We start from the raw sequence: 27,396 nt of genomic DNA on the forward strand, positions 1-27,396 counted from the left end.
AAGAGAAGCTTAAGAATAAGAACTACAGTGTTACAGAAGAATGCTGAAGATTAGGTGGGTAGATCTGATAACCAGTGTGAATGTACTGACAAAGGAATGGTCAGTTCGACATGCCAAGACCTACTCTCAAGTTTTTCGCGCAGGAAGAATACAACAAAGATACACGTTGCCAAAGTTTTAGCTGCTAAGAGCCTCTGCGAGTATTTTTTAAAATTGTTGAAGTTACTCATTTTTATTGCACAAAGAATCACTTACAATAGCAGTTTGTACTGCTCTTCCTACCTAGCATGTGATCACTCATGACAAGAGACCATAGTGCCACATAGGCAAATTTGAAGCACCTAAACCATACAGAAAATGTTGCATATCATTAATATTATGAGTAAGAGGCAGTTCATATCAACAGCTAAACTGTTGCGTAAGTAATCCTTTCAAAGATGACTAGCAAAGGAAAATAAGTGAAGGCAGTATTTGATGTTACATTACATACGACTTCCATAAAGTGTGACTTTACTTTATCAAAAAGAATTATTTATTACACATAAATCATTTTGCAACAATTCTTGTAGTGCAGAACATATAATAATTTTTTTAATAATGCTCATCGATTGGCTCATTTTATTTTATTTCATTGCAGTGTCTCTTTTTCTTTGCAAGTAAACACATTTATATGTGAAAATTAAATATGTAAAATGATTTTTGTGCTTTAAATTAAATTTGAAATATTTTATTTAACTGCTTTGAGAAGCATGGATTTTCCGGATTTTATTCCACACTTGAAGCAACTGACCTTATGCCTTATTGATGGTCGTTGAGAATGGAAGGTGAACAGTTAACTGTGGTCATTTGAAATCAGATAGCATATTGGTGGGAATGATGGGAATATTTGAAATCAGCAAATCTTCTTCTTTTCACATATCATTCAGAACTGTCACTTCTGTGGCATTTGGGATCAGTTTCATGAGAGTCTGATTCCAGTGCACAATCATGCCATGCCTTTTCACCCCAAAACTATCAGCCATTTTTCTAGATAGCAAGTGATACATGCACTAAAATGGTAGAAATTCCTTCAGGTGTTACAGAGATGTATGTATGTTTATCGCTATATTTTTAACCCCCTACTCCCCCACACCAACTGTGGGGATGAAACATCATCATTTCTGTTACCAGTAAGTGTAGCAACCACAAAAACTGTGGATATGGTACTTGTTGGATGTTATTGAATATTTTTACACACTAGATCTTTTTACCCCTTTGTCATCAATATCACCAACATCATCATCACCAATATGTAAGTTGCCAAAGTGATGTCAGATAAAAAGGCTTGCACTAGGCCGGCTAACAACCCCAGATGGGGTGTCCTGGCCAAAAATGTCATATGATCATTTCATTTTTTCACCCCAAACCTAGAAGTAGTTGGGGAATATTACCCCCAGAGAATTTTTATACAATAATTATACATATAATGAGTCACATGTATACAGAATTTTCCTGAAATAGCTCCAGACATTCCTTAGTTATGCTTCTGTGTCATCACTTTTCACTCCGACCCTTATAGGTGGTGGGTGGAGCTTGATTTCACAGACACCTTCGCTGTTTTGTGCACAACTCACCAAAGTTTCATCGCCATCGGGAGACTGGTATAGGAATGGATACAAGATGAACAAATACATATTCATTTTTATATATTAGATTTAACTTTGTGGCTTGTTGCCCTTCCAGATACCAGACCACAGTCATGAAGGTCACCTAAGGGAGGAAAGTCATGAGTGCCATCAGCCTGTGAACCGTGTTCTGTGTGGTGTCATATTTTAACTGTTTCTGTATTGTATTTCTGAGGTAGAATTATGTAACCAGACAGCATTTGCCTAAATAAGTGTGGGAAACTACCTAAGAAGCACAGTCATGCTTGTTGGTGTAACGGCCCATAGTCGTTAATCTGAGAAGTGAATTAAATTTGTGTTTGCTTCCCCTCCCTGTCACACAAGCTAGTGTGCTGCATGATATGCTATATGAGCAGGTCTCATGACTGACTAAATCAATTCAGAAAAAATGTTCTTTTTCTGCCTTAAGTGACAACACTAGAGACATATTTCAGAGCAAGCTTGGAATTGGTAAAATATACTCTTATGCTGCTAGTTTTAGCAGGAACCAATGTCATACATGTAATGGAAGCAGATAATGTCTGACTTCTGCCTCTCGTGTATTTGACAGATTTTGAACAAGTGTAGATAGTTTCATGGACCATTAAGATATCCACCATATTTAACTTACAGATACAAATTATATTTGGTAATTTTCAGAGAGAAGGAACTAAAAGCAAGTAAAGAAGACGAGAGGAAGCAAATGGAGGCCTTATTAGAAGAGGCAAAGTTGACACTCAGGCAAAAGGAGCAAGAGTTCCAGAATCAGAAAGTGGAGGTAAGTGCCTCGTCATAATTTTCTTTTGCATAACAACAGTTTTTGTGCAAAGGCAACATTCAGTTTCTGTTAGAAAACAGTTTTTCACCATCCTTATGACTTGCATAGGGTTTTTTATCATAAACCTCTTTCTCAATACTATTTCTACTACAAGAAACTACTATGTGCAGCCACTTGTGTAATATGAGGTGAAAGTAAACATGTATTCTCAATACAGTTCTGTAGAGTGCACTGTGTATCCTGTCACCAATGGGACACTGTGACTTTGTATACATTGTTCAGTCTGACAGTATGCATCAAAGTGTCATTTCAAGCTTAGACAGTGTGTGTGTTGTCACTTCACACAAGAATGGTTGTTAAAATAGGAAGTTGCCTGCTGAAATGTGCACCCACAACAACATCATTCAAACATTCAGCTGCTACTGTGATACACAAGTCACTGAATATCTGCCTGGTAGTGGTTACTCACACCCACCATTGCCATCTGATGACTGGTACCTACAAATTGTGATATAGATGAGAACAGAGCAAGATAGCTGTGCACCATCTTTTTGGAGGCAAATGTGAGGGCTGTGTTGATCCAGACAGTATACAGCCACCTTCACAAAATTAATTTGGCCTCCAGAATGAGTTTGGAAGGTAGGAGACGAGATACTGGCAGAAGTAAAGCTGTGAGGACCGGGCGTGAGTCATGCTTCGGTAGCTCAGATGGTAGAGCACTTGCCTGTGAAAGGCAAAGGTCCCGAGTTCGAGTCTCGGTCGGGCACATAGTTTTAATCTGCCAGGAAGTTTTTTAATTTGGCCTCTTGGTATCCATTATGCACAACAGTATAGGCTCCCCAACACGGTGGCGTGCATAGGTGAACAGGGGAACACCTGGAATAGGACCTGGATCATTGGTGTCAGGTTCGCTTCACTTACAGGTGTTGTATTTGACCGACATCTGATGATCAACATAAGGAGTATGGAGGGAGCCAGTTACCAAAGCCCATCTTGGGCAAGCTGTCCCATGGGTATGTCAGGGAGCTGGGTCAGTCACATTTTGGGCTTCCATCATTTGCAAATGGCAGACACCTCTAATTTGAGGTGTGTAGATTATAGTAACAAGATCCTCCAGTATCTTTTCTAGCCCTACAGTTAAGACTTTGGTGATGCGTTCACCATTGAGACCATAATCCATGAACATAATATGCCAACTTTGTGCTCACTTTCCTCCAGGAGGAAGGAAACAACCGAATTGAACAGCATACAGTATTTGCTTATATGAACACAACTGAGCTCCAGGCACTTGCCTCACACAATGGATGATCTTAAGAGGGCCACCATCACTGCTGTCTTGACCTCCTTCGGACAGCATGCCAAAGAGGATCTAAGCATTTTACAATGCCCCTGGTGCTTCAACATGATATTGAATGTTGCCCTGCAGCAGATTTTTGCATCACATATGTTAAAAGATGTGTACTTTTGAACAGGCTTTATTTATTTTGGTTATTTTTATTTATTTGGGCATCAGAAGGGCTCATTCAGCACATAGAAAAGTCAAAACAAAATTCATTTAAATTGATCAAACAGTCCACAGGTATACTGCCCGTCCATAGCATCCAACAGGCACAATATTTTGGCAGTCAGACATGTCACCATTGTCAGGTGCATTGAGGAACTGAGCTCCTGAGAGTGTGCAGCTGACTTATGTCCCTCCCACTCAAGCTATTCCCTCCCTGGTCTGCAGCAGAGGGTGAATGTTGGCAGTCACGGAGATGATTGTGTCATCATCTCTTATAGCGTCAGTGTAGCTCCTCTGTCCACAGTGGTTGCCAGGTCATTTTGTTTGCTGAGTGTCTTCTTAATTAGACCCAGTGCTGGTTCCCAAGCCATGTTGAGGTTATAGCTGCAGTCTTGACTGATAAGATTATCCCTGGTGCTAATTTCAATAGCTACTCTAATGATACTGTCCCACTATTTGGAAGTCTGTGATAAAATCCTGATACTTTTGTATTCTATTGCATGATTCTCTGACAAACAATGCTTTGTGACCATCAACTTGTCCTTATGTGGTGTTTTTTCAGTATGCACCCAACTTTTCCCAGTAGCATGCCAGTGTATGGTATAAAGTCTGTGGCTACATCTTCCTCTGTGATTGCATCCATCTCTATAGGTTGTACTGTAGTGGTGGGGAAAATACCATTCTTAGTATCACCACAGTTCTGAGGTGTTCCAGTTCCTTTGGCAGGCTATCTGCATCAGAGGTGGCGTGTGTCCTCTGTAGTAGTGTTTTTATCACCTCTTTCCTCTTCACAGGGTGGTGACAGCTATATGCATGCAAATACAGGCCAGTGTGCATTTTCTTCTGATACACACCATGGCCCAGTGTGCTGTCAGCACTTCTTCTTTTTTTTCAGTCTCCATAGTGAATTCGATGTTGGGGTGTATGGCGTTCAGATGTACAAGAAAGTCAAGGACAAACAGTGTGCACCATTGAAGATCAATGCCAAGAACGCCAGCGACACACTCGACTAATGTAACTTAACAAGTCAGTGGTCACAGAGCACTGCTTGTCAGAGAATTATATGATAGTATATGAATGTACCAGTATTTTAGCAAAGACTTCCATATGCTAGGATGGTGTCATTAGGGAAGCCATCAAAATTTGCACCAGGGATAATATTATCAATGGCAACTACTACTATAACTTCTGCTAGGCTTGGGAAGCAATGCTGGCTCTCATTAAGAAGACGCTTGGCACATACAATGATCTGGTTACCAGGATGAACAGAGCAGCTACATTGATGCTACAAAGATGACAACGGAAGTGACTCTGCAACTGCTGACATGTGTATTGTGTATGAGGATATAGACCATGGATCCCTCCTCAGGAGGTTACTTCATCAATGCGCCTGATGATGGAAACATGTCTGATCGCCAAAATATTGTGCCTGTTGGACACTATGGACAGGCAGTACACCCGTGGAATGTTTGATCAACAAATACACCAGGAGAAGCTGAAGATTCAATTCAGTTAAATCAAAAGTGAAGATGTCAGCGTTAAGAGTGCTGGTGGAATTATGCTGTTAAACATCAAGGAGAGAGCAAATAGGTGGGAAGAATGTGGTGAAGGCCTGTACGTGGGGGAGGAACTGACTGCTGATGTGATAGAGGAAGAAATAGAAGCCAATTTAGAAGATTTAGGGGACACAGTATTACACTCAGAGTTTGATAGAAATGTGGAAGACTTGCGATCAAATAAGGCATTCCTATTTTTTTTGGAATTTCTAAAATCATTGTGGCATATGGCAACCAAATGATTGTTCAAGCTGGTGTGTGGCATCTATGAGATTGGGAACATACCGTCATACTTTCAGAAAAGCATCATCCTCACAGATCCATAGATAATAAGCACAGATAAGTAAAAAATTATGTTACAATCAGTGTAAGAGCTCATGTGTCCAAGTTACTGACAAGACTAGTGGAGAGAAGAATGGAATAAACTGTGTGTCTAAATATAATAATAAAGTTTTGGCAGATTGTAAATAATTTAGTAGTGAAGAGACCACTCACCGAATAACAGAGGCATTGTTTTTCTTTCTCTTTTGTTGACGTTCAGTGAATGTTTCCTTTACTTCTAAATTATTTAAAACTTATCATCTGTTAGACTGCAATCACTTTGGAATTAGGAAAGGTAAAGGCACAAGAGGAGGAGCTCTGATGTTACATTTGATAATGGATATAAGACTTAAAGTTCAAGGTACATTCATAGGATTTGTTGGTCTAGAAAAAGCGTTCAACTGTTTAAAATAGTGCAAGATGTTTGAAATTAAATTCTCAAGAAAACCAGTGTAAACTATAGGGAAAGACAGATAATATACAATATGTATAAGAACCAAGAGAAAACAATAAGAATGGAAGACCAAGAATGAAGTGCTCAGATTAAAGAGAGCGCAAGAGAAGGATGCAGTCTTTCACCCTTACTATTCAATCTGTACATCCAAGAAGCAATGGCAGATATGAAAGATAAGTTCAGGAGTGAGATTAAAATCTCACTAATATCAGTGATAAGATTTGCTAATGACATTGTTATCCTCTGTGAAAGTGAGGAAGAATTACAGTGCATACTGAATGGAATGAACAGTCCATTGAGTACAGAATGTGGGTTGAGAGTAAACTGGAGAAAGATGAAAGTAATGAGAAGTAGCAGAAATGAGATTATTGAAAAACTTAACATCAAAATTAGGAACCACGAAGCAGACAAAGTTAAGGAATTCCGCTACCATGGGAGCAAAATAACATATCAGTATTCAAGGAAATTATTCTTATTGTGGCCACATTAGGGCATTGAAATTAATGAATGATGCCAGTTGAAAATTTTGTGCTGGAGCAGGACTCAAACCAAGATGCTCCACTTCTCTAGAACAGTTGCATTAACAAGCTGAGCAACCCAGACACACTTCTCAGCTGACCCAAATTCCCAACTCGTCATAACCTCCATCCCTTCCTCCAGTGGGAAACAATGGCGTGTACGCTGTGTTGGTACCATCTCTTGTCCTGGTAGCGGAGACAGTGCTTCACTGTGTGAATCACCTCCTCTTGTTCTCAAAATGTCTTCCATGAATGGCGTCCTTTAATAGCCCAAACAAGTGGAAGTCCGAGGGGGCTAGGTCAGTATGTGGTAGCGCTATCCAACCCTGTTTTGCAATGTGTTCAGCAGTCCTCAGACTTGTGTGTGGCCAAGCATTATCATATTGCAGCTAAACATCTCCTGGGTTGCTGTGGCGCTGAAGTCGCTCGAAGCGTCTTGAGTTTTGTTAATGTGTTGACATACGCTTCTGAATTAATGGTACCTCCTCTTGGCACAGTCCACAACATGATGATCATGACCTGACCAGCGGTAGCAGTTGCTTTGAATTTTTTCTTCTGTGAGGAGTGGGAATAACACCATTCCATTGACTTTCGTTTTGTTTCGGGCTTAAAATGGTGAATCCAGGTTTCATCACCTGTCACAGTCCAGGACAAGAAGGCCTCCCCCCCAGCTTGAAAATGTTGCAACAAATAAAGACAAATGTTTTTTCTGTGTGATTTGTGATCCACCATTAGACACTGCAGGACCTGTCTTGCACACATGACCTGTCTTCCACACACTTTTGAATATTCAAGAGTGCTAATAATTGCATCCACACTTACTTTGCTGGTTGACAGATACAGTGCCAACTGCCAAGTTGTAATGCGTCTGTCCTTGTGAATGACAACATCAGCTTGCTAAAACATGTCAGGTGTGACAGCAGTTGATGGTCTCCCTGACCACTGCAAATCAGGGAGTTCTGCCGAACTGCCTCCTGATGACCTCACCCTCCGTGCCCAGTGACTAACTGTACTTCTGTCAACAACAGATGCTCCACAGACTTTGCACAAGCGTTTGTGAATATTCCCCACAGTTTCTTCCTGTGCAGTCAGAAATTCAATGACGGCACATTGCTTGTAATGTACATCGCCCACAGACATCATTTTGAAACTGTCCTGCAGCTACGCTGTCTGTCTGTTGGCACGCTCACACAGAAGACTTTTTCTTTCACATTCGTAGCATTGTTTTTGGCTGAGGAAAAAAAAAATGTGTTGCGTTACTTTCTGGGTTATCCTCATAAAAAAGGTTGCATAGAAGATAAATAGCCATACTACCAAATTTTATTTGTTGTGCACTTAAATGTACTTGTAACATATCAATTCTGACTACATGTTGCTCACTTGCGCCGCTCATGACTGTTTTATTCAAGCATGGTGTTGTAATAATATACGTATGCTGTGATTATTTTATTTTGTTATTTTTATTTTGATGTCATTTCTGATATGTTTTTTCTATTTTTGTCTATATCATTTTATTCTAAACGTAAAGATAGCCCACCTTGGCTGAATCAGGTTATTTGGTTATTGATGCTGAGCATGGTGGTGCCGTGGTAAAGCTGTGTGCTCATACTCAGGGGGACAACAGCTCAAATTCCTGTACTGTCATCCTGATTTAAGTTTCCCATGATTTTTCCTAAATCTTTTAACATAAATCCTGGCATGATTCCTTTCAAAGTACATGGCATACCAGTATTTTTTCCCATCCTTTCCCAATATGACTTGGGCTCCATCCCTAATGACATCCGTGTCAACCAGACATTAAACTCTATTTCTGTTATGCTAATGGTATAGCAGATGTGAAAAAAATGAGTTATAGTTCCATTTTTCTTTGTATCATTGCACTTACATTCTGCTTTATCTATTTCTAATCTAGTATACTCCTTACTAGAAGGACCATAGTAAGTGCACCATGCATTCAGTGGTTAGTGTACAATTTGAAAAAATTAAATCTTAAAATATTTAACAGCATTTATTGCAGTGCACACATGTCACAGATGTGTCACAGGGACCTCTACATATTTATGAATTAATCTAATAATAGCTGTATTTGATTTTCTACAAACAAAACAAAATCACTTATAAGTCCATTTAAGTTAGTGTTCACAATGCAGAAATATTGAAGAAATGTGTTGCAGTTCTTAGGACTTTAATTTCTTTTCTACAGATACTTGGATTAATGGAAGAGAGGGCTAATGCCAAGAAGTACAGAATGATGGTAGAGAGTATGGAGAAGGAGAAGCAACAGTTACAGAAAAAGGTTACGGAAATGGAACATACAGTGTCTCAATCATTGCTGAATGCTAACAGTGATGGTAAGTTGATAAACAGTAATACCACTTGAAACTTCATATGCTTTAGATGATATGTACATATCGTGAGCATTCCAGTTGAGGGCATATCCAGCGAGATACAGGAGAGATGGAACTCATATCTCATCTCATCAAGCAAAGAGATGTTCTATCCCTGCAGCACCAGAATCTGCAGCAGTTTGTAGGCACGTCAACTGGGGCAGACCCTACAGCCTGAACTGCCAACTTTGGTCCACTTACTGCACTACCAGTGAGATGGCTGATGTTTGCCATTACGACTTTGCTGCTCATGTTGCACATGCTTATGAGGCACTTTCCTCTTTCTGTGCCCTTTTCCCCTCTGACATCAGACTTTTCATGGTGCAGGGAGAGCATTTATTTATTTATTTTATTTATCCATCTGTTGACAATAAATATTCTATGGATGTTGTCAAGGGTACATGTAAGTCATTTCAAAGAAATGGGACACAAACAATATATACGTAAAAAAGTACAAAACAAAATAATACAGTGAAGTTAATAATAATACAATGAAATTAATATAGCCTATATACGTCCCTGCGTGTTATTTTAAATGCATAGTCTGTTTTTCATAAGGCTTTAGTTTTGTCCTCCCTGAACGGCAAATCCTTATATACACAACACTGCTTAGGTATATATTTACATCACACAACAGCTGTCCTTTAAGTATGTAAAAGTAATGAATGATTAGGTACTGAATGATTAGGTACAGATAGAATATTTTCCATTTTGCCTTTGTAAATATCATCAGAAAAAATTTATTGACCTACATAGTCATTTACAGAATAAAAACATTGTTCTGCTAGAAATTTTTAAAAATCTGTTTTAAATTTGTTATCATCTTCTAACTGCCTGATGTTGACTGGCAGTGCGTTGTACAGTTTTGCACCAATATGGCTCACATGCCTTTGTGTATACGGTCTTTTCGTTCAATGAGTATGGAGTGCTGCGCTATTATAGGTATTGTAGTTATGAAAGTCGGCATTTGTCTGAAAATCTGCAATGTGGGTCCTGACATACAATACACATTTGTATATGTATAATGATGGTATAGTAAGTATTCTAAGCTTTTTGAGCATGGGTTTGCAGTGTGTCTGTGAGTTATTATTCGGATGGTCCTCTTCTGCAACAAAAAAATTTGTTTTAGGCGCCCTGTTGTGGAACCCCGAAATATTATTCCATATGTGGCAAGAGATTGAAAATAGCTGAAATATGCCATTCCGGCACCCTCTGAGGTACAAACATTTGCAATAATTCTGAGGGCAAAACAGGCTGAATTAAGTTTCTGTGCGTGGTCATTAAAATTTAAGTTTTCATCAACATGAATCCCCAGCAATTTTGTGGATGTCACTCTGTCTAAGGCTTTGTCACCCCACACCAGATCGAGATTTACATTTTGACATCTTTTCCCAAACTGCATATAATTTGTTTTATTTACATTCAATGTCAACCTGTTTGCATTTAACCAAGAGTGGGTGTAATTTAGTACTTTATCAGCAGTTGTTCGTAGCAGTTGCTTTCGTGCACGAATTATCACACTAGTATCATCTGCAAATATTATTGCTTTGGCTGAATCATCTGAGGTGTGAAAATCATTTATATAGACAAGAAACAATATGGGCCCTACGATGCTGCCTTGTGGTACTCCCATTTCTACATTTTTTGCCTCTGATACGGAATTTATTTTGTGGTTGGAGTAAGTTGATGTCAGTCCTAAAACCTGTGTTCTGTTTTTTAGGTATGATTCAAACCATTTTTTTCCTATCCCATGTATACTCAACGCTTCCAATTTTTCTAAAAGAATGTCCTGGTTCACAGTGTCAAAAGCTTTGGAGACGTCTAAATTTACTCCTACTACACTATAATTTTTTTCTAGATTTTTGATTATTTGTTCAGTGTAGCACATTATTGCTGTTTCGGTATTTTTACGTGCTTGGAAGCCATGCTGATTTCTGTTTAGTAAATTATGGTCATTTAGATATTTGTTGATTCGGTGCTTCATCAGTTTTTCTAATATTTTTGAAAATGCTGGGAGGAGAGATATTGGGCGATAGTTTTTTACCTTATACTTGTTGCCGTTTTTAAATAATGGCTTCACTTTTGAAATTTTCAGCCTTTCTGGAAAAGCTCCTTCACTGAATGATAAGTTGGCTATGTGTGCAAAGGGCTTTGCGATTTGTGGTGCTGTCCTTGTTATGATTGACACAGGCACCTCATCTATGCCAGCCGACATTTTGAGTTTCAAGCTTTGTATCACTTTCAACACTTCACCCTCATTTGTTGGCTCTACCCTCATCCTACGAGCTGTTTTTGGATTTTCAGGTTTTTCTTCATTTGTAAATTTTAAGCTTAATGAAGTTGTTGCATTTATGAAATAATTGTTAATATAATTTGGCAAATCTTGTTTATTAATACTGACATTTTTTAAATTTTTGAGGCTAATGTCCTGGTTTTCACAACTCTTCCCCATTTCACTCTTCACAATACCCCCATATGGCTTTTGATTTGTTTTCAGACTGTCTTATAAAACTATCATTACTCATGAATTTTGCTTTAGCAATTACTTTTCTATATACCCTCTTGTAATTCCTGACATATTCTATGAATTGCAGGTCTGTGGATGTTTTCATTTTAGAAATTAGTCTCTTTAGAGTTCCACAGGAAGTTTTGATGCCAGCTGTGATACAAGAACTTGGCTTTGTATTGCCATGTGACCTGATTTTTGATAGCTTTTTTGGAAAACACATTTCAAAATATCCCATGAAAATGGAAGAGAATGTGTTATATGCATCATTTGTATTTGTTAGGGATAGTACTTCTGCCCAAGCCTCATTAGTTAGCATATTTATGAATTCTACACAGTTTTCTGTAGAAAAATTTCTTTTATACATGAAGTGTGTTTTTTTTCTCTTTCAGTGGCCTTGAAGGAATTTTGAGGACAAGAGCATTGTGGTCTGATAATCCCAAATCAGTATTTGTTACTTCAACATCTGTGCGTCCTACATTTGAAAATATATTATCAATAAGACTGACTGTATTACTTGTTATTCTTGTGGGTGTGTGGAAGCAGGTTGAAACTACATAAAGATTTAGGAACTGGTCTTTTAGCCTACTTTCACTCATAAGATTAATATTGAAGTCACCACACACAACTACATTGGCTCTATCGGTGAACAGCGTGTTAAGCAATATTTCTAATTGCTTAAAGAAAATGTCTGCATCACCAGTAGGTGGTCTGTATATTGCTATGACTTTGACTTTTCCCTGTATTTCATTCAACTGCACAGCTGCTGCTTCAAAATGATTTTCCACACTCAATGATTCAGCTTCACACCTTCTTTTATAGCTGATACTTGGTTTGGTAAATATACATACACCTCCATTTTTGGTATTTTTTCTACACTATGCTTGCCAACTTAAACGGATGAATATTAATGATACTTAGTTCAAAACTTCTGCGCCAATGCTCCACAATGCACATGCAGTCAATATTTGCACTGTTCATAGCTACCTCAAGTTCTAATGATTTATTTCTAAGACACTGAATGCTTAAGCTTAGAATCTGCAGGTGATTAGGATGAGAACTGGTTACATTTGTATTTATGTTTTGTGGTGTCCTACTCCGTTCCTTGCCCTGGTGAGGTTCCAAAAATCCTCCAGAAGGACAGGTTTTCTGCACTTTGTAGGTCGTTCATGTGGATATGGTGAATTGCTTGCTGCTGCTGCTGGTGTAGCTCCCGGTGTCATTGATGCTGTCATTTCTGTTGTTGTTGTTGTTGTTGTTGTTGTTGTTGATGATGATGATGATGATGATGATGATGGTGTAGCTGTTTCTGATACTTCAGGTGTTGGTTCTGTTGTTATTGATATGCTTCCTTATGAACTGCTAGCACTTGGGGTGTTTTCTTGCAATGTCAGAACATCACACTTGTCTTGTAGTGGTGATGTTTCATTTTCAGATTCACCAAGTAGTTTGTGGGTCTTGTCCTTGAGGGGAATTGCATTTGAAGTGTCACAACTTACTTTTGTTTTGGCGTTTACTATTTCTATTATTTTTGCAATTACAAAATATTTTCCTAATCTATTTAGGTGAAAACCATGTCTAGTATGGAATCTCCTTCCTAGTTTGCTTATATCAATGAAAGTCACATTTTCAAATCGTCTGCATATCTGTTTCATCTCACTATTTGCACTTTCCACTTCTTTGTTAACATATTGACCATCAGTTGAAGAAAGCCAGAAATTGTATTGGATATTGACTAGTAGCAAAAGTATATAGAGCCATTTCTTATGGAATGTTAAAGCTATTTTGTCATTCACTGTAAAACATGAGTTGCCCACCCTCCACACCCAATCCCGTGCCAATCCCGTGCCCCTCTGGCAGCTCAGGTCCTGGCTAAGTGTTTGATTTCATGATGCAGAATCTTTAAACACCATACAGACTTTAGTTGTTAAACACTCTTAGTTATTTATTGTAATAATGTGTCAGGTATTGTAGAAGTGCAATATTGGTTACAACTTGGCGATGGAAATTTTTGCGATCTGCAGCCAAGAGTGAACCCACATTAACAGCTTTGATTATGAAAATAATACAAAAATTATGCCAGTACCAAAAAATTCCAATGCAAAGCATATAAAACAATAGCACGAAACCAAACAATCTCAGTTAGGCCACTGCAAAATATGGAACCTGTTATAAGCCAGTAAAATGTTTCAGTACAGTCTGACAACACTGTGGATATATGTCTACAACATTACTGATGGGAAATCAGTTGAAATGTTCATTCCTGATTTGTGATATTATATAAACAGCCAGAAAATATTTCAGTCTTTTAGTACACTAGATGAGTGTTGGTATGGTTCACAAATTAAGTTAATAATCAGACTCACTATTAATCAGTGCAAATGCAAATATACTGGTAAAAAATTCATTTATATTTAAGTTGATACTATTGACATACTGAAAATGAACAAGATTAGTCTTTTATTCATGTCTATGAATGTTTTAAGCCATGGGGGGGGGGGGGGGGAGGTGTGTTCAGTGATTAGCTTTGGTATTTGTCAGACTACTGCAGAAATTTATCATTTTTGTTAATGGTATTTTTCAAAAAACTGTAACGAAATGAAATGCAGCAGTCATATGACAAAAATAATCTGTAATGATGTCTAAATTATGGTATTTTGCCACCATGTTCACCACAATAAACTGTTGATAAATAAGCAACAAGATAAAATAGGAAATGAAATGAAAAGTGAGAAAAAAGGGAGAGAAAGATGGAAAAATACAAGAAAAATGAAAAGTAAAGTACATAATAATTATGCAGGGAGAAGGTGTGTGAAAGTCTAAAGGTACTTAAGTGATTGGAGGAAAGAGGAAGGCAGGCAAAGGGGCAGAGAAAAGGATAAGAAAGGAAAGTGAAGAGAAATAAGAAAAATTGGGAAGAGGGGGGGAAAGGCAACCACTTACCTATACACAGGCACACACACACCTAAGAAGATGGTAATGAAGAAAGAAGCAGGGAGGCGAGGGAGTTAGGTAGAGAAATGGAAAAAAAGGGCGAGAGAGAGAGAGAGAGAGAGAGAGAGAGAGAGAGAGAGAGAGAGAGACCACATGGTGAAGAGGGGGAGGTCAGAGGCATTACATAATCTGGATGGGGAAGAAATGATGTGAACAGGGTAAAGGGAGAAGGGAAAAGGTAAGGTGAAGCATTGAGAAACAAATTAGCAGAGGTTTATGCCAGTGGGTTGTGAGAGTGCAGGACATGCCAGAGAAACAATTCTCACCTGCATTGCTCAGAGGAACTTGTGTTGGAAGGGAGTGTCCAAATGGCCCATGTAGTGAAGCTGCTGTTGAAGTTATTAGTGTTGTTGTGTGCAGTATGTTTTTTCCACGTCTCCCTTTCATCACCACCTTCCTTGCCTTTCCTCTCTCCCCCCCCCCCCCCCCCCCTCTCTATCCCTATGCTCTACCCCTTGAATTCCTTTCATCTTGTTGGGTAGCCACTGATTCATCTCGTGAAAGGCTTGCCTCATACTAGCCTGCTTATCCCCCTTGCCTCATACATCCTTCCCTCCTCCTCACCACCTCAGTCTATGTAGGCAACTGCTCTCAGTACTTAAGTCTTGCCAGAACCGTGACTGTATTCCTCGGGGATGTCTGTCTGTCTCTCTCTCTCTCTCTCTCTCTCTCTCTCTCTCTCTCTCTCTCTCTCTGTGTGTGTGTGTGTGTGTGTGTGTGTGTGTGTGTGTGTGTGTGTGTGTGTAATCTCAAAAGATATTGCTAACTGTTTTCTGTTACATATTTCCATGTGCCACTTGCCAGTCCTCTATAGGTAAGTGGTTGTCTTTCCTCTATTTTCATATTTTAACATCCTGGAATTTCCATTATAGTTAAAAATTGGGAAGAAACTATCATACTTTAACATGCATGGACAGCAAGAGCTAAACATATTTTATAGAGATAATAGTCATCTCCTAAAGTCAGAAGTAATCCATATAATTTGAAAGGTATAGTCACATAAGATACTGTTGTTGTTATAAGGAGAATGCTTTGAAACAGCATTCTGCTTGCCTATCTATGATCATTCTTCCTCAGAGCATAATTTTAGATTAATAGAGAAGCATTTCCGATCAAGACACTTTTATAATTATTGGGCACAATGGAGACTGAAAGAGAGTCTATATTATTTTGATTTGTATTATTTCAACAGTTATGGTACAGTTTTTTCCCGTTACATCGAAAGCAAAATTCATTAGCTAAACCAAAAAATTATTATACAGAATGGAGGCAACATTCTTAATATTGTTGATAGATGCGTACGGAAATGCAAGAGACTATCTGAGTTTTAGGAACTATTTGTTACTTCCCTGGGGAGTAAAGGAGAGTAGTTTGGGGAAGTCTATAAAGGAACGACAGATCACTCAGATCCCAGGATGAGAGGGACCACCTGTGTGAGGGTAAAGGAAGACAAGGATCCATCATGTTCCAATGCTGACTAAACAAATAGGGGTTGATTCAAGCTCTTTGAATCTACTCGTACCTGTCTTGTATTCCTGACAGATGAGAAAAACTCAAGAATTAGTCATATACAGGTTTTGTAAGCTACCTCCTTCATTGATTGACTACATTTGCTTTGTATTCTTCCAGTGTATTTCAGTTTGGCATTTGACTTTCCTTGCATCTAATATTATGTGGTTGTTCAACCTTAACAGAAGCCACATTGTTTCTTACACATAAGATCTTGAGTCTCCAAAGAGGTTGAAATTATCAGGCATAAAACAAGTTGCATAATTGTTCAATACGCTGACATCTCTACATATAAAAGGCAATGTTCTGACTGACTGGCTAACTTATCATTGCCCAGCCCAAACCACTAATGGTAGTAACTTGAAATTTGGAGAAGATGTGGATCTTATACTGTAGGCATCATTTAAGAAGGGACTTTTCAAAATTCCAACCCTAAGTGGATGAAATAAGAGACGAAGCCTTTTATGAAAAATGTTGCTATTAAAGCAGTTTTGGATCTAGACCAATGAAAACTGGTATTTGGTTTCTCAGTCAGAAAATAGAAAATACATGATTTTGGAAATTCAACCACTATTGCCTTTTATATGTAGAGATGTCAGCGTATTGAACAATTATGCAACTTGTTTTATGCCTGAGCACAACATAATCATAACTAACACTTGGTTTAAGAATCATGAAAGAAGGTTGTATACATGGAAGAACCCTGGAGATACTAAAAGGTATCAGATAGATTATATAATGGTAAGACAGAGATTTAGGAACCAGGTTTTAAATTGTAAGACATTTCCAGGGGCAGATGTGGACTCTGACCACAATCTATTGGTTATGACCTGTAGATTAAAACTGAAGAAACTGCAAAAAGGTGGGAATTTAAGGAGATGGGACCTGGATAAACTAAAAGAACCAGAGGTTGTACAGAGATTCAGGGAGAGCATAAGGGAGCAATTGACAGGAATGGGGGAAATAAATACAGTAGAAGAAGAATGGGTAGCTTTGAGGGATGAAGTAGTGAAGGCAGCAGAGGATCAAGTAGGTAAAAAGACGAGGGCTAGTAGAAATCCTTGGGTAACAGAAGAAATATTGAGTTTAATTGATGAAAGGAGAAAATATAAAAATGCAGTAAGTGAAACAGGCAAAAAGGAATACAAACGTCTCAAAAATGAGATCGACAGGAAGTGCAAAATGGCTAAGCAGGGATGGCTAGAGGACAAATGTAAGGATGTAGAGGCCTATCTCACTAGGGGTAAGATAGATACCGCCTACAGGAAAATTAAAGAGACCTTTGGAGATCAGAGAACGACTTGTATAAATATCAAGAGCTCAGATGGAAACCCAGTTCTAAGCAAAGAAGGGAAAGCAGAAAGGTGGAAGGAGTATATAGAGGGTCTATACAAGGGCGATGTACTTGAGGACAATATTATGGAAATGGAAGAGGATGTAGATGAAGATGAAATGGGAGATATGATATTGCGTGAAGAGTTTGACAGAGCACTGAAAGACCTGAGTCGAAACAAGGCCCCTGGAGTAGACAATATTCCATTGGAACTACTGACGGCCGTGGGAGAGCCAGTCCTGACAAAACTCTACCATCTGGTGAGCAAGATGTATGAAACAGGCGAAATACCCTCAGACTTCAAGAAGAATATAATAATTCCAATCCCAAAGAAAGCAGGTGTTGACAGATGTGAAAATTACCGAACTATCAGCTTAATAAGTCACAGCTGCAAAATACTAACACGAATTTTTTACAGACGAATGGAAAAACTAGTAGAAGCCAACCTCGGGGAAGATCAGTTTGGATTCCGTAGAAACACTGGAACACGTGAGGCAATACTGACCTTACGACTTATCTTAGAAGAAAGATTAAGGAAAGGCAAACCTACGTTTCTAGCATTTGTAGACTTAGAGGAAGCTTTTGACAATGTTGACTGGAATACTCTCTTTCAAATTCTAAAGGTGGCAGGGGTAAAATACAGGGAGCGAAAGGCTATTTACAATTTGTACAGAAACCAAATGGCAGTTATAAGAGTCGAGGGACATGAAAGGGAAGCAGTGGTTGGGAAGGGAGTAAGACAGGGTTGTAGTCTCTCCCCGATGTTGTTCAATCTGTATATTGAGCAAGCAGTAAAGGAAACAAAAGAAAAATTCGGAGTAGGTATTAAAATTCATGGAGAAGAAATAAAAACTTTGAGGTTCGCCGATGACATTGTAATTCTGTCAGAGACAGCAAAGGACTTGGAAGAGCAGTTGAATGGAATGGACAGTGTATTGAAAGGAGGATATAAGATGAACATCAACAAAAGCAAAACAAGGATAATGGAATGTAGTCTAATTAAGTCGGGTGATGCTGAGGGAATTAGATTAGGAAATGAGGCACTTAAAGTAGTAAAGGAGTTTTGCTATTTGGGGAGCAAAATAACTGATGATGGTCGAAGTAGAGAGGATATAAAATGCAGGCTGGCAATGGCAAGGAAAGCGTTTCTGAAGAAGAGAAATTTGTTAACATCCAGTATTGATTTAAGTGTCAGGAAGTCATTTCTGAAAGTATTTGTAGGGAGTGTAGCCATGTATGGAAGTGAAACATGGACGATAAATAGTTTGGACAAGAAGAGAATAGAAGCTTTCGAAATGTGGTGCTACAGAAGAATGCTGAAGATTAGATGGGTAGATCACATAACTAATGAGGAAGTATTGAATAGGATTGGGGAGAAGAGAAGTTTGTGGCACAACTTGACCAGAAGAAGGGATCGGTTGGTAGGACATGTTCTGAGGCATCAAGGGATCACCAATTTAGTATTGGAGGGCAGCGTGGAGGGTAAAAATCGTAGAGGGAGACCAAGAGATGAATACACTAAGCAGATTCAGAAGGATGTAGGTTGCAGTAGGTACTGGGAGATGAAAAAGCTTGCACAGGATAGAGTAGCATGGAGAGCTGCATCAAACCAGTCTCAGGACTGAAGACCACAACAACAACAACAACATGGGGTAAAGAAGTGGGTGAAACGTTTTTGAAAAATAAATAATTACTAAAGAACCACTACAGGATTTGAAGGCTACATCTATGACAGTTGATATTTGACTTCTTGGCTTAAAAATTTTAAAGCTAAATTTGAACTTCTTGGTTAGTTATAAAGAAATATTTGTTTGGGGGTGAAAGTTGCTGCAGAAATATCTCCACAAGAATGCAAAAGGCATGATTAACAGAAACTTTGGACTCCAGCTACAAGAATCACTTTTGAGTCTGAAGTAGAATTAGAAAAGAAAACTTGATGCATAAAAAATTATAATAAAATAAAAATATAGAAAATACAAGTTGATGGAGGAAGGGGGGTAGGGAGGTTGTAGTTGCTCACCAAAATTTATGGTAACTGGTGCTGGATGAGATGACTAAAAAGTCATGTACAACATAAGTAATCACTCAAATCTCTGGAGTAATACTACAAAAATGTGCTCATTTTGGGGCTACTAGACATCACTAAGTGGACAGTTCATTTGTATTATTTCTCATATTCTGCCTTTTTGGTGGTGCTTGTTTATACTTATAAAGCTGGGCAATAAACACTTGTCAGTAATCTAAATAACAGTTGTGTGTATAGAGTGTTTGATGTAAATTTTTTCAGTATTGGGGCTAGTGTAAGTTGGGTGCAGATTTTACAGCAGGAACAGTTGCAGGGTGTGAACCTTTGGGGTGGACTGATGGTTTTCGTATGTCAGAGAATTTGAAAAGCAACTTGTGAAAATTGGAAGGGTATTGTAAGGCAACCCTGTGTGGTGTGGGAAGTTTATAAGTGTGTGTTCAACTCATTTTGGGTTTTGCTGCCAGGTTAATCTCATGAAAATGCCTTTTGTATGTCAGTGAGGCTTCAGCTTTGTTCAAAACTGTAATGAAGCTGTCCCTTCTTTTTAAAAAGTTTCAAACATGGTTAATGAGCTGAGGCACATCTTTTCCACACCTTGCAGTCTTGTTTGGAGTACTTCTGTCTAAACAATGTTTAGAGTACTCTTGGCTTATTTTAATTGATTCTCCACATGTGTTGTCATGAAACTGAATGATGATCGGTTTCATAGAGTTTTTTGTTCCTATACTGATTATCATGGAGGTAGACACTTCAAGGTCAGTTTGCCCACTTACAGCATTGTAAATATTTGATAAAGTTGAATATTTTGAACAAAATATAAATAATTAGTCAAGAATATGATCAAATGCTTTCCAAAAGAAAATTTTTAGTTAGTCATTAATGAAGAAACTAACTTTACTAGGAATGTTCAAAAAAAGCCAGAAACACCAATGAGTGTAAACTTATAGATTGTTAGAACATTCTCAAAGTTTACAGGTGCATGGAGTGGGTATTTTATTGTGAGGAAAAAAGTATTTCAGTGTAAAAAATAAAATGTTATCTGGAATGTAAAACTGTTTTGCCTTGCTCATGAATTTGTGTGTTACTGGACAGATAGAAACTTTCAGTGAGCAATATAGAAATGCTGAGTTTCTTGGTGAATTTTGTTGATAAAATGTTCTCAAGTTATCAGCTGAGTCAAGGTACCATGTTGAGATGAGTCAAAGTGTTGTCTTGAGATAAAGTGTCATGTTCATCGTTGTCCAGTAGATTTAACTGTCTCTTCTGTGAGATGCTTTGTCTTATGACATTTCCTTCAGACTTACAGGGTGATGATTATGAACAGCATGGCTTTTAGGTGAGTTATGTGTTTTTGTACTTTTGTTATGGTTTCATGGCACTAATCTAACAACAGTTTTGCTTTCTGTAATTGCATTGTGCAGCTTTATATCATTGTAGGTTTTTAATGAAGTTATTTTCTAACTCTCAAGCGTTTTCATGAAATATGTGAGCCTGATTACAAAATCTGGTTCTCGCAGTTTCGACACTGGCAATGATATGCAAGTCCACTGTCAAAAATCATTAAGGCAGGTGTAGAGTACAATGAAATGCTCTGTTCTGCACCATTTGAAGCCTTTGTGCCATTGAGTTTGGCAGTACAAGCCCATACTTGACAAGCATACTGCAAAATCAGCTGTATTGGACTGCGATAAGATCTGGCACATATCAATGCCAATAGCAATCTTTCAACATGTAGAAAGTGGTACAGCGACCTTCATCAGGCTTCCTGGCTGGGTTCCTTAATGTATTTTTTGTATGTGAGTCTTTTTTGAGAGTTACCTCTAAGTACCTTGCTATATCTCTCCAGGGAAGATACTGTCAGTGGAGGCTAAGTAGTTGTACGAGTTGTTGTCGGGAGGTCTTTTTCTGAGGCACCTGGTAAACATAGTGACCTGTATCTTATCTCAGCTTATTGTAATATGCTAGTTTTTGCCCCATTTTCCATTTTGTTTAATACATTTTGGAGATGCCTTGTAACCAAGTTCCTGTTCATTGAGCAAGCGAAAAAAGCAGTGTCATCCATTATTTACGTGGAGTTCTGTGGATGCATCAGTGGTGTATGGATTATCGAGTACGGGGCCTAACACTAACCCTTGCGGAACTCTTGCTCCGTATGAGTCTTCTGGAGGAGTTTGAAGATCCTATTTTCATGGAAAAGCTCCTGCTTGAAGTATAGCTCTGTATAATCTTTACTATTTTCCAGGGAAGCCTTGGGATTAGAGCTTGTATGAAAGACCGGTGCACCACACTGAATCATTGGCTTTAGTTATGTATAGTAGCACCGTCTCCCAACAGCTTTTCTGTTGAAGCAGTCTGTAACTTCTTCAACCACCCTCAGTATTTGTTGTGTAGCAGAGTGTTTCCGCTGAAATACAAACTGGAATTTTGGCAGTACTTGTTCTCTTTTAATGTGTTGCCTGATGAGCTTAAGTGGAAGGCACTTGTAGACTTTGCTGAGGTTTGCCAGTAGACTATTGGTCTGTAGTATTGTGAGATGAGCAGATGTTGAGTTTCATGATCGCAACACCTCCCACAAGTCTCTGTTGCTTTGAAAATTACTGTGTTTGTGAGATATCATTGTAGATGTTCACAAGGTGGGTTATAGCTAAGGGTGTGTGGTGGGAGGGACGTTTCCTAATAGTCAGTTGTTGAGCTGATCATTACCTGAGGCCTTCTTTTTAGGCAGTGATTTGATGACTTTTCCAACATCTTCACTAGTTAAATGTGGCCAGTCATCATCATCTGCTGCAAGAAATGCAGCAAGCTGCTGCCAGGCTGTGGTTTCATGTTCTCTGTCCTATGCCTCTGCAGATCTGAATTGCTTTCCAAAAACGTTGATGTGCACTTTGGTCGCGTCTGCATCACTGAAGACAAGTCTGCACTCTCCATGTAGAGGGGGCATTTTGACACATCTTTAGTGCATGCCACAAGGTGTTACTGTCTACTTGGAGAGCTGAGTGGCATTCCAACCATTGTCAGAGTATGTGTTCAGTGAGCACAATTGTCAGTTCTCTTAGTAGGCAACTGAGCAGCCTCCTGGAGTTTATATTCATTGTGAGTTTACACTCCTCAGTAATTCAGGTGAAGTGTCATATTTGTGTCCATTTAATTCCTTTATAGCTGCTAGACAGCAGACTCTGCTGCCAAGGACCCTACAGTCAGGGCCAACCACCTGCCTCCGGAAGAGATGTCATGGCCAGTGATGGGGGGGCCAAGGAACAGGGTGGAAGGGGGTAGGGGCCAGTGCCGAGGGCTGGTGCCAGCAGTCTGTTATGCGTGCTGCGTTTGCCACAGCACTGGGACTTGATGTCTAGACCCCCATCCATTCTAACCAGTGGATCACCTATTGGGCCCTCAGCAGAGGACTCTGCGGTCCAGCAGGTGGAACGAAATTAATATGGAACCCACTCTTTACCTGAAGATGATGAGTATGAGACTCGTCGAAACATTGCGGTAGCATAACACTATGATCTGGCTGATAACCCAAGAAGATTCACCAAAGGAAGTTGCTAAGAAGAAAATTTTCTAAGACAAATTTGACACATCATTATTGTAGATGCAATTTATTTGCAAGAGACTTCATGGTCTCTGCAGCATGAGGACTCACATAGAAACAGTCAATGATGGCTCACCTAAAGAGGAAAGTGAATACCCCATATTTCCCAAAAAGTAATACATTTGCTGCAGGAATTTATGACATCTTAGTCACAGAGAAAAACATTTAAATGTTAAATTTGTTACTGGTACTTTCAGTAAAATTGCTGGCTCGTACAGAGGCATATAGATAGTCTTTTTCCTTTGCACCGTTTGTGAGGGGAACAGGAAAGGGACTGACTAGCAGAGAGACAAAGTACCCTACACCATGCATTGTATTGTTGCATAGCATGTTTAGAGATAGATGTAGAATGTGTTTGCCTTTGGACAGTTTTTTTCATCTGAGCAGCCATTATCATACACATAGTGCTTAAAACATTACCATAAACATAAAATTACAATACACTCATGTAAGAATTTGAGTTGCTCTTCCAGCAAAAAGGCAATATATTCTCACGTCTTTCAGGCAAAGCAGTAGGGTGATAATGTCACAAACAGTAACTGATGGTGGCCAGACATTGTAGAATATGGCTTGTAGCATTGTATCTGTTCATACAGCCAAACGAGATGTGACTGATATCCTCTTCTTCACATGCGCACAATGAGGATGCAATAGGGGTGTGGCCATACTATTACGATATAGACTCTTCCCGTAACAGCTGTGGTTAAATGTGAGGCACCTTGTAGTGTTCATGAGTGTTCCGGAGTATCAGTTATTCTCATGCCAGAAGTTAGGAATCAGCACCCTGTTGAGTCTGGCATAATCTGTGCCTTTGTATTGGAAGGGATCCTGCCACTTTTCTTTGATTCTTAATTTAATGACATTTAAAAGACCTGTAGCTCGTCATTCTGTGTCCCCCATCACTCCATCATAGATGGCTGCTTTGGTTAACTTGTCTACTGTTTCTTTGGCAGGTATGCTACAGTGTGCTTTTACCCAGCACGTGGTAACTTTCTGTTACCTATTTGTGATCGATACCATCAGATTTATGAGTCCCTGTTGATGCTTTGTGGACCTGAGACAACGGATGATCAAATATTTAACAAAGAAATTCGCCAGACAACTGTGCAATTGAGATGTTATTTTATTTTATTTTTGCTACCAGTTTTGGCAATTCATTATGTCATCTTCAGGCCCCATATCCACCTCTCAAAAATAATCAATATTGGCATACTGAGGTCATATATCTCTGGAAGTCATGAATTCTCAAGTGCTTCCTTCAAAGACTTGACTGCAATACAATTCATTTGAGTAACTGACTAGTATCTATTTATGCAGCAACAAGAGGAGGGAGACTTTCATTGAGCCAATAATTGGATGTATAGCACAACTCCATTAGGGTATAGATGTCTTGTAATAGCAGGTCTTGTGCAAACTCTGACTGTTTGAGTAAAAATTTCACACTCATGTATTTGTGATGTATGTGTGGGGGAGGCTCATTTGCTTCAACTAAAAGAGCATTAGTTGGTGTGGATTGCATTGCCCCCAGGCATACTCTAAGTGTTTTGTATGCTGCATTGTCTTAGATGTGTCCAGAGCTTACTCAAAACAAAGACAAGTAAAATCCATGTAGGAATGTACCAAAACAAAATACAATCTTAGTCCAATGTCTGCATCCACTCCCCAACTCACATCCATGATAGTGTGCAATATATTGATGGACTTTATATAGTTTATGATAGCTTCTGTAATATGTATTTTCCCCAAGAGTCTGTGATTGGTACCAAGTCCAAGATATATGGCTACTGTCCTGACTGGTGGTTCATATGGCCCAAGCTTCATCATCTCCATAGGAGAAACCCTGTGTTTGGTGAAAAGTAGAATCGAAGACTTGCTAGATGATATCTCAAAATCATTGTTTCCCATATACCTGTGTAGTGTATCTCTGCAGGCCTCCAGGAAGGGTATCACTCACTCAGTAAACACACAGATCAGCACCATACTGTAAACCTGTTATGTTTTGTGTTTCCTGCATAAATATATTGAAAAGTGGGAGTGAGATAACTGAACCCAAGGGTAGCTATTGTTGCTCATAAAGCCACTGGGAATATTCTGCCTTTGCATTTTGGCAGCCAGAATCAAGAAGGTGACATTATCATATACATAATTCGTGACAGTAACAATAGGAATGAAATATCCATTGCAACTAAGGCTTACCTGGATATTGGTTACTACATATTTGTGTTCTGAGAATCAACAATAGTGTTGATATTTGAGATAATTCTGCTTTATTGTTCCATCTCAGTTGCAAATTTTTATTGGATTACATCTTTTGATCATTCAGTATCATTTTCAGATTTAAGTAGTTGTGTCAGCAACCCATCTTGTCTACTCAGAACAACATATCAAAGTGTTGTACTCTGATATGTGGTTCTGAGTAAAGAAGATGGATTGTTGACACAACTCCTGAACTCTGATATGTAGTTCTGAGTAGAAAAGACAGGTTGCTGATGTGACTACTTAGATCTGAAGATGATGATTGAAACATGTACTCTAATTAAAAATGTACAACTAAGATGTAACAATAAATGATAATTACTTTAAATTTTATTAGTGTTTTGTTCATGTCATGTCTTCTCCGAAAACCAAAATTTTTGGGGGGAACAGGTTGTAGTGCTCATACCACTACCTACGTATATGTTTCTGTACGCAGCCAAGGAGCATTATTAGCCTACAGAAGGTTATTTCATTAGATGGTTTACATGTTCTCCTACGACATTGTTCACAATACCTTCCATTGAGGGATATAAATTCTTTTTTTCAAAAATTTTATTAAAACAACTACAAAAATGGTACCTCTCTTTCTGCATTAAGGAAGAGAGCATGTTGTAATATATATTGTCAATCCCTAGGGCGTTTCTTCTCCCAGACAACAGGACTATGTTGAGTTCCACAACAGCAAAGCATTCATTCAGGAAATAGTCTCCTTCCTCATCATTGTGTTGTTCAACTGAGTCTGGTGCTATACATTTCAAGAAGTTCTCCGCTAATTTGTTTGTAAGCACTGTTGTACTACTATCGTTCCAAGTTCTATGTATATGCTTAATCCTTTTCTGGATGGTTGAGTTGTGTATGTCTTTGTTAAGGTTGCTATAGAAGTTTATCCTTACAGATTTATTATTTTTGAAAATTCACTTCACTCCTGCCTATAGTCCATCAATATTTATGTAATATTCTCCCAAAGCATGTCTTCTGCATGGTTTTAGTGCTCCCTTTATTCCAGTAATACATTATTGCATTTCTCATCCCAAGATACCAATAATGTTTCAATTTTCAGAACAAAGAGTTTATTTTGTGGGATAGTTTGTTCTTGTTTCTCCATATTCTGAAAATGTCTGTATCTTTTCCGAGAGCACAATAGTGTACTTCTTCCAGTCTGTTTTCTGAATTTTCCACTTGTTGGCTGGCCATGTGACACCATGCATCACCTATGCGTCACATCTGAAAATGGTGAGTGCATGATCAGACCCAAGAGGTTCTGCGACTATCTCCCAGGCAAAATCTAATGATAAACTCGGTGACACCATATGTGTATCTTGCTCGGTGCAGTTCTCCTTGTTGGCGAACTGTCATTTAGGGCAATTAATTTATCTTCATCATTTATCTCTTCTATCATTTTGCCAATGGTGTTTTCTTGGTCTGAGTTCCAAGCAGGGTGATGAGCATTAAAATGACTTAGTATTATCTTCAGATGCACTACCAAATACTGAATGCAGATGCTCAGTTGTTGCTATGGTCTCCCTTTGTGATGTGTAAACTGAGGTTACATTTATTTCATTCCAGTTCACATGTAATGTAGCTGTAGTGGCTTGAAATGGTATCTTTTGTCTTTCATCTCCTTGAATTTTATATAAGATTCCTTTTCTTATGAAAGATCCACTCCTCCCATGTCCATTGTCTCTGTTGGCTCAAATGACATTAAATCCAAGAAAGAAAAATGGTTCATCCAGCAGCAAAAGAGTTTTACATATCGCATATTCTGATATATGGTTGGAACATAAAAAATATAGGAGGCCATTTTGTTACTTTTAATGGGTGGGTTCGGCATTCCAATTTGTTATATTCTTAATGTATGCTGCCATTGTTGAGACCCAGAATTGTAGCAACTCTCCAATGAATTTTTCTACATTACTGTTGTTCGATCCTGCATGTAGGCTACCCATTATCTATCTTAGTACATTTATTACTATATTATAAATTGCTTCAATAAAGCCATTTTGAACAATGTGGCCC

General features: G+C 38.6%; 1 protein-coding gene across 6 annotated transcripts in view; it reads left to right on the forward strand.

Moving 5' to 3' along the window:
* LOC124714119 (CAP-Gly domain-containing linker protein 1) overlaps window positions 1-27,396 on the forward strand; it is a 526,326-nt gene that overhangs the window by 484,514 nt on the left and 14,416 nt on the right. For all 6 annotated transcript variants that reach the window (XM_047242995.1, XM_047242996.1, XM_047242997.1 and 3 more), the window contains 2 exons: window positions 2,304-2,421; window positions 8,978-9,125. In XM_047242995.1, coding sequence (XP_047098951.1) covers window positions 2,304-2,421; window positions 8,978-9,125 — 266 coding nt within the window. The remainder of the gene's footprint in view (window positions 1-2,303; window positions 2,422-8,977; window positions 9,126-27,396) is intronic.

The sequence above is a fragment of the Schistocerca piceifrons genome, chromosome 1 (assembly GCF_021461385.2).
Source record: "Schistocerca piceifrons isolate TAMUIC-IGC-003096 chromosome 1, iqSchPice1.1, whole genome shotgun sequence".
Classification (NCBI taxonomy): domain Eukaryota; kingdom Metazoa; phylum Arthropoda; class Insecta; order Orthoptera; family Acrididae; genus Schistocerca; species Schistocerca piceifrons.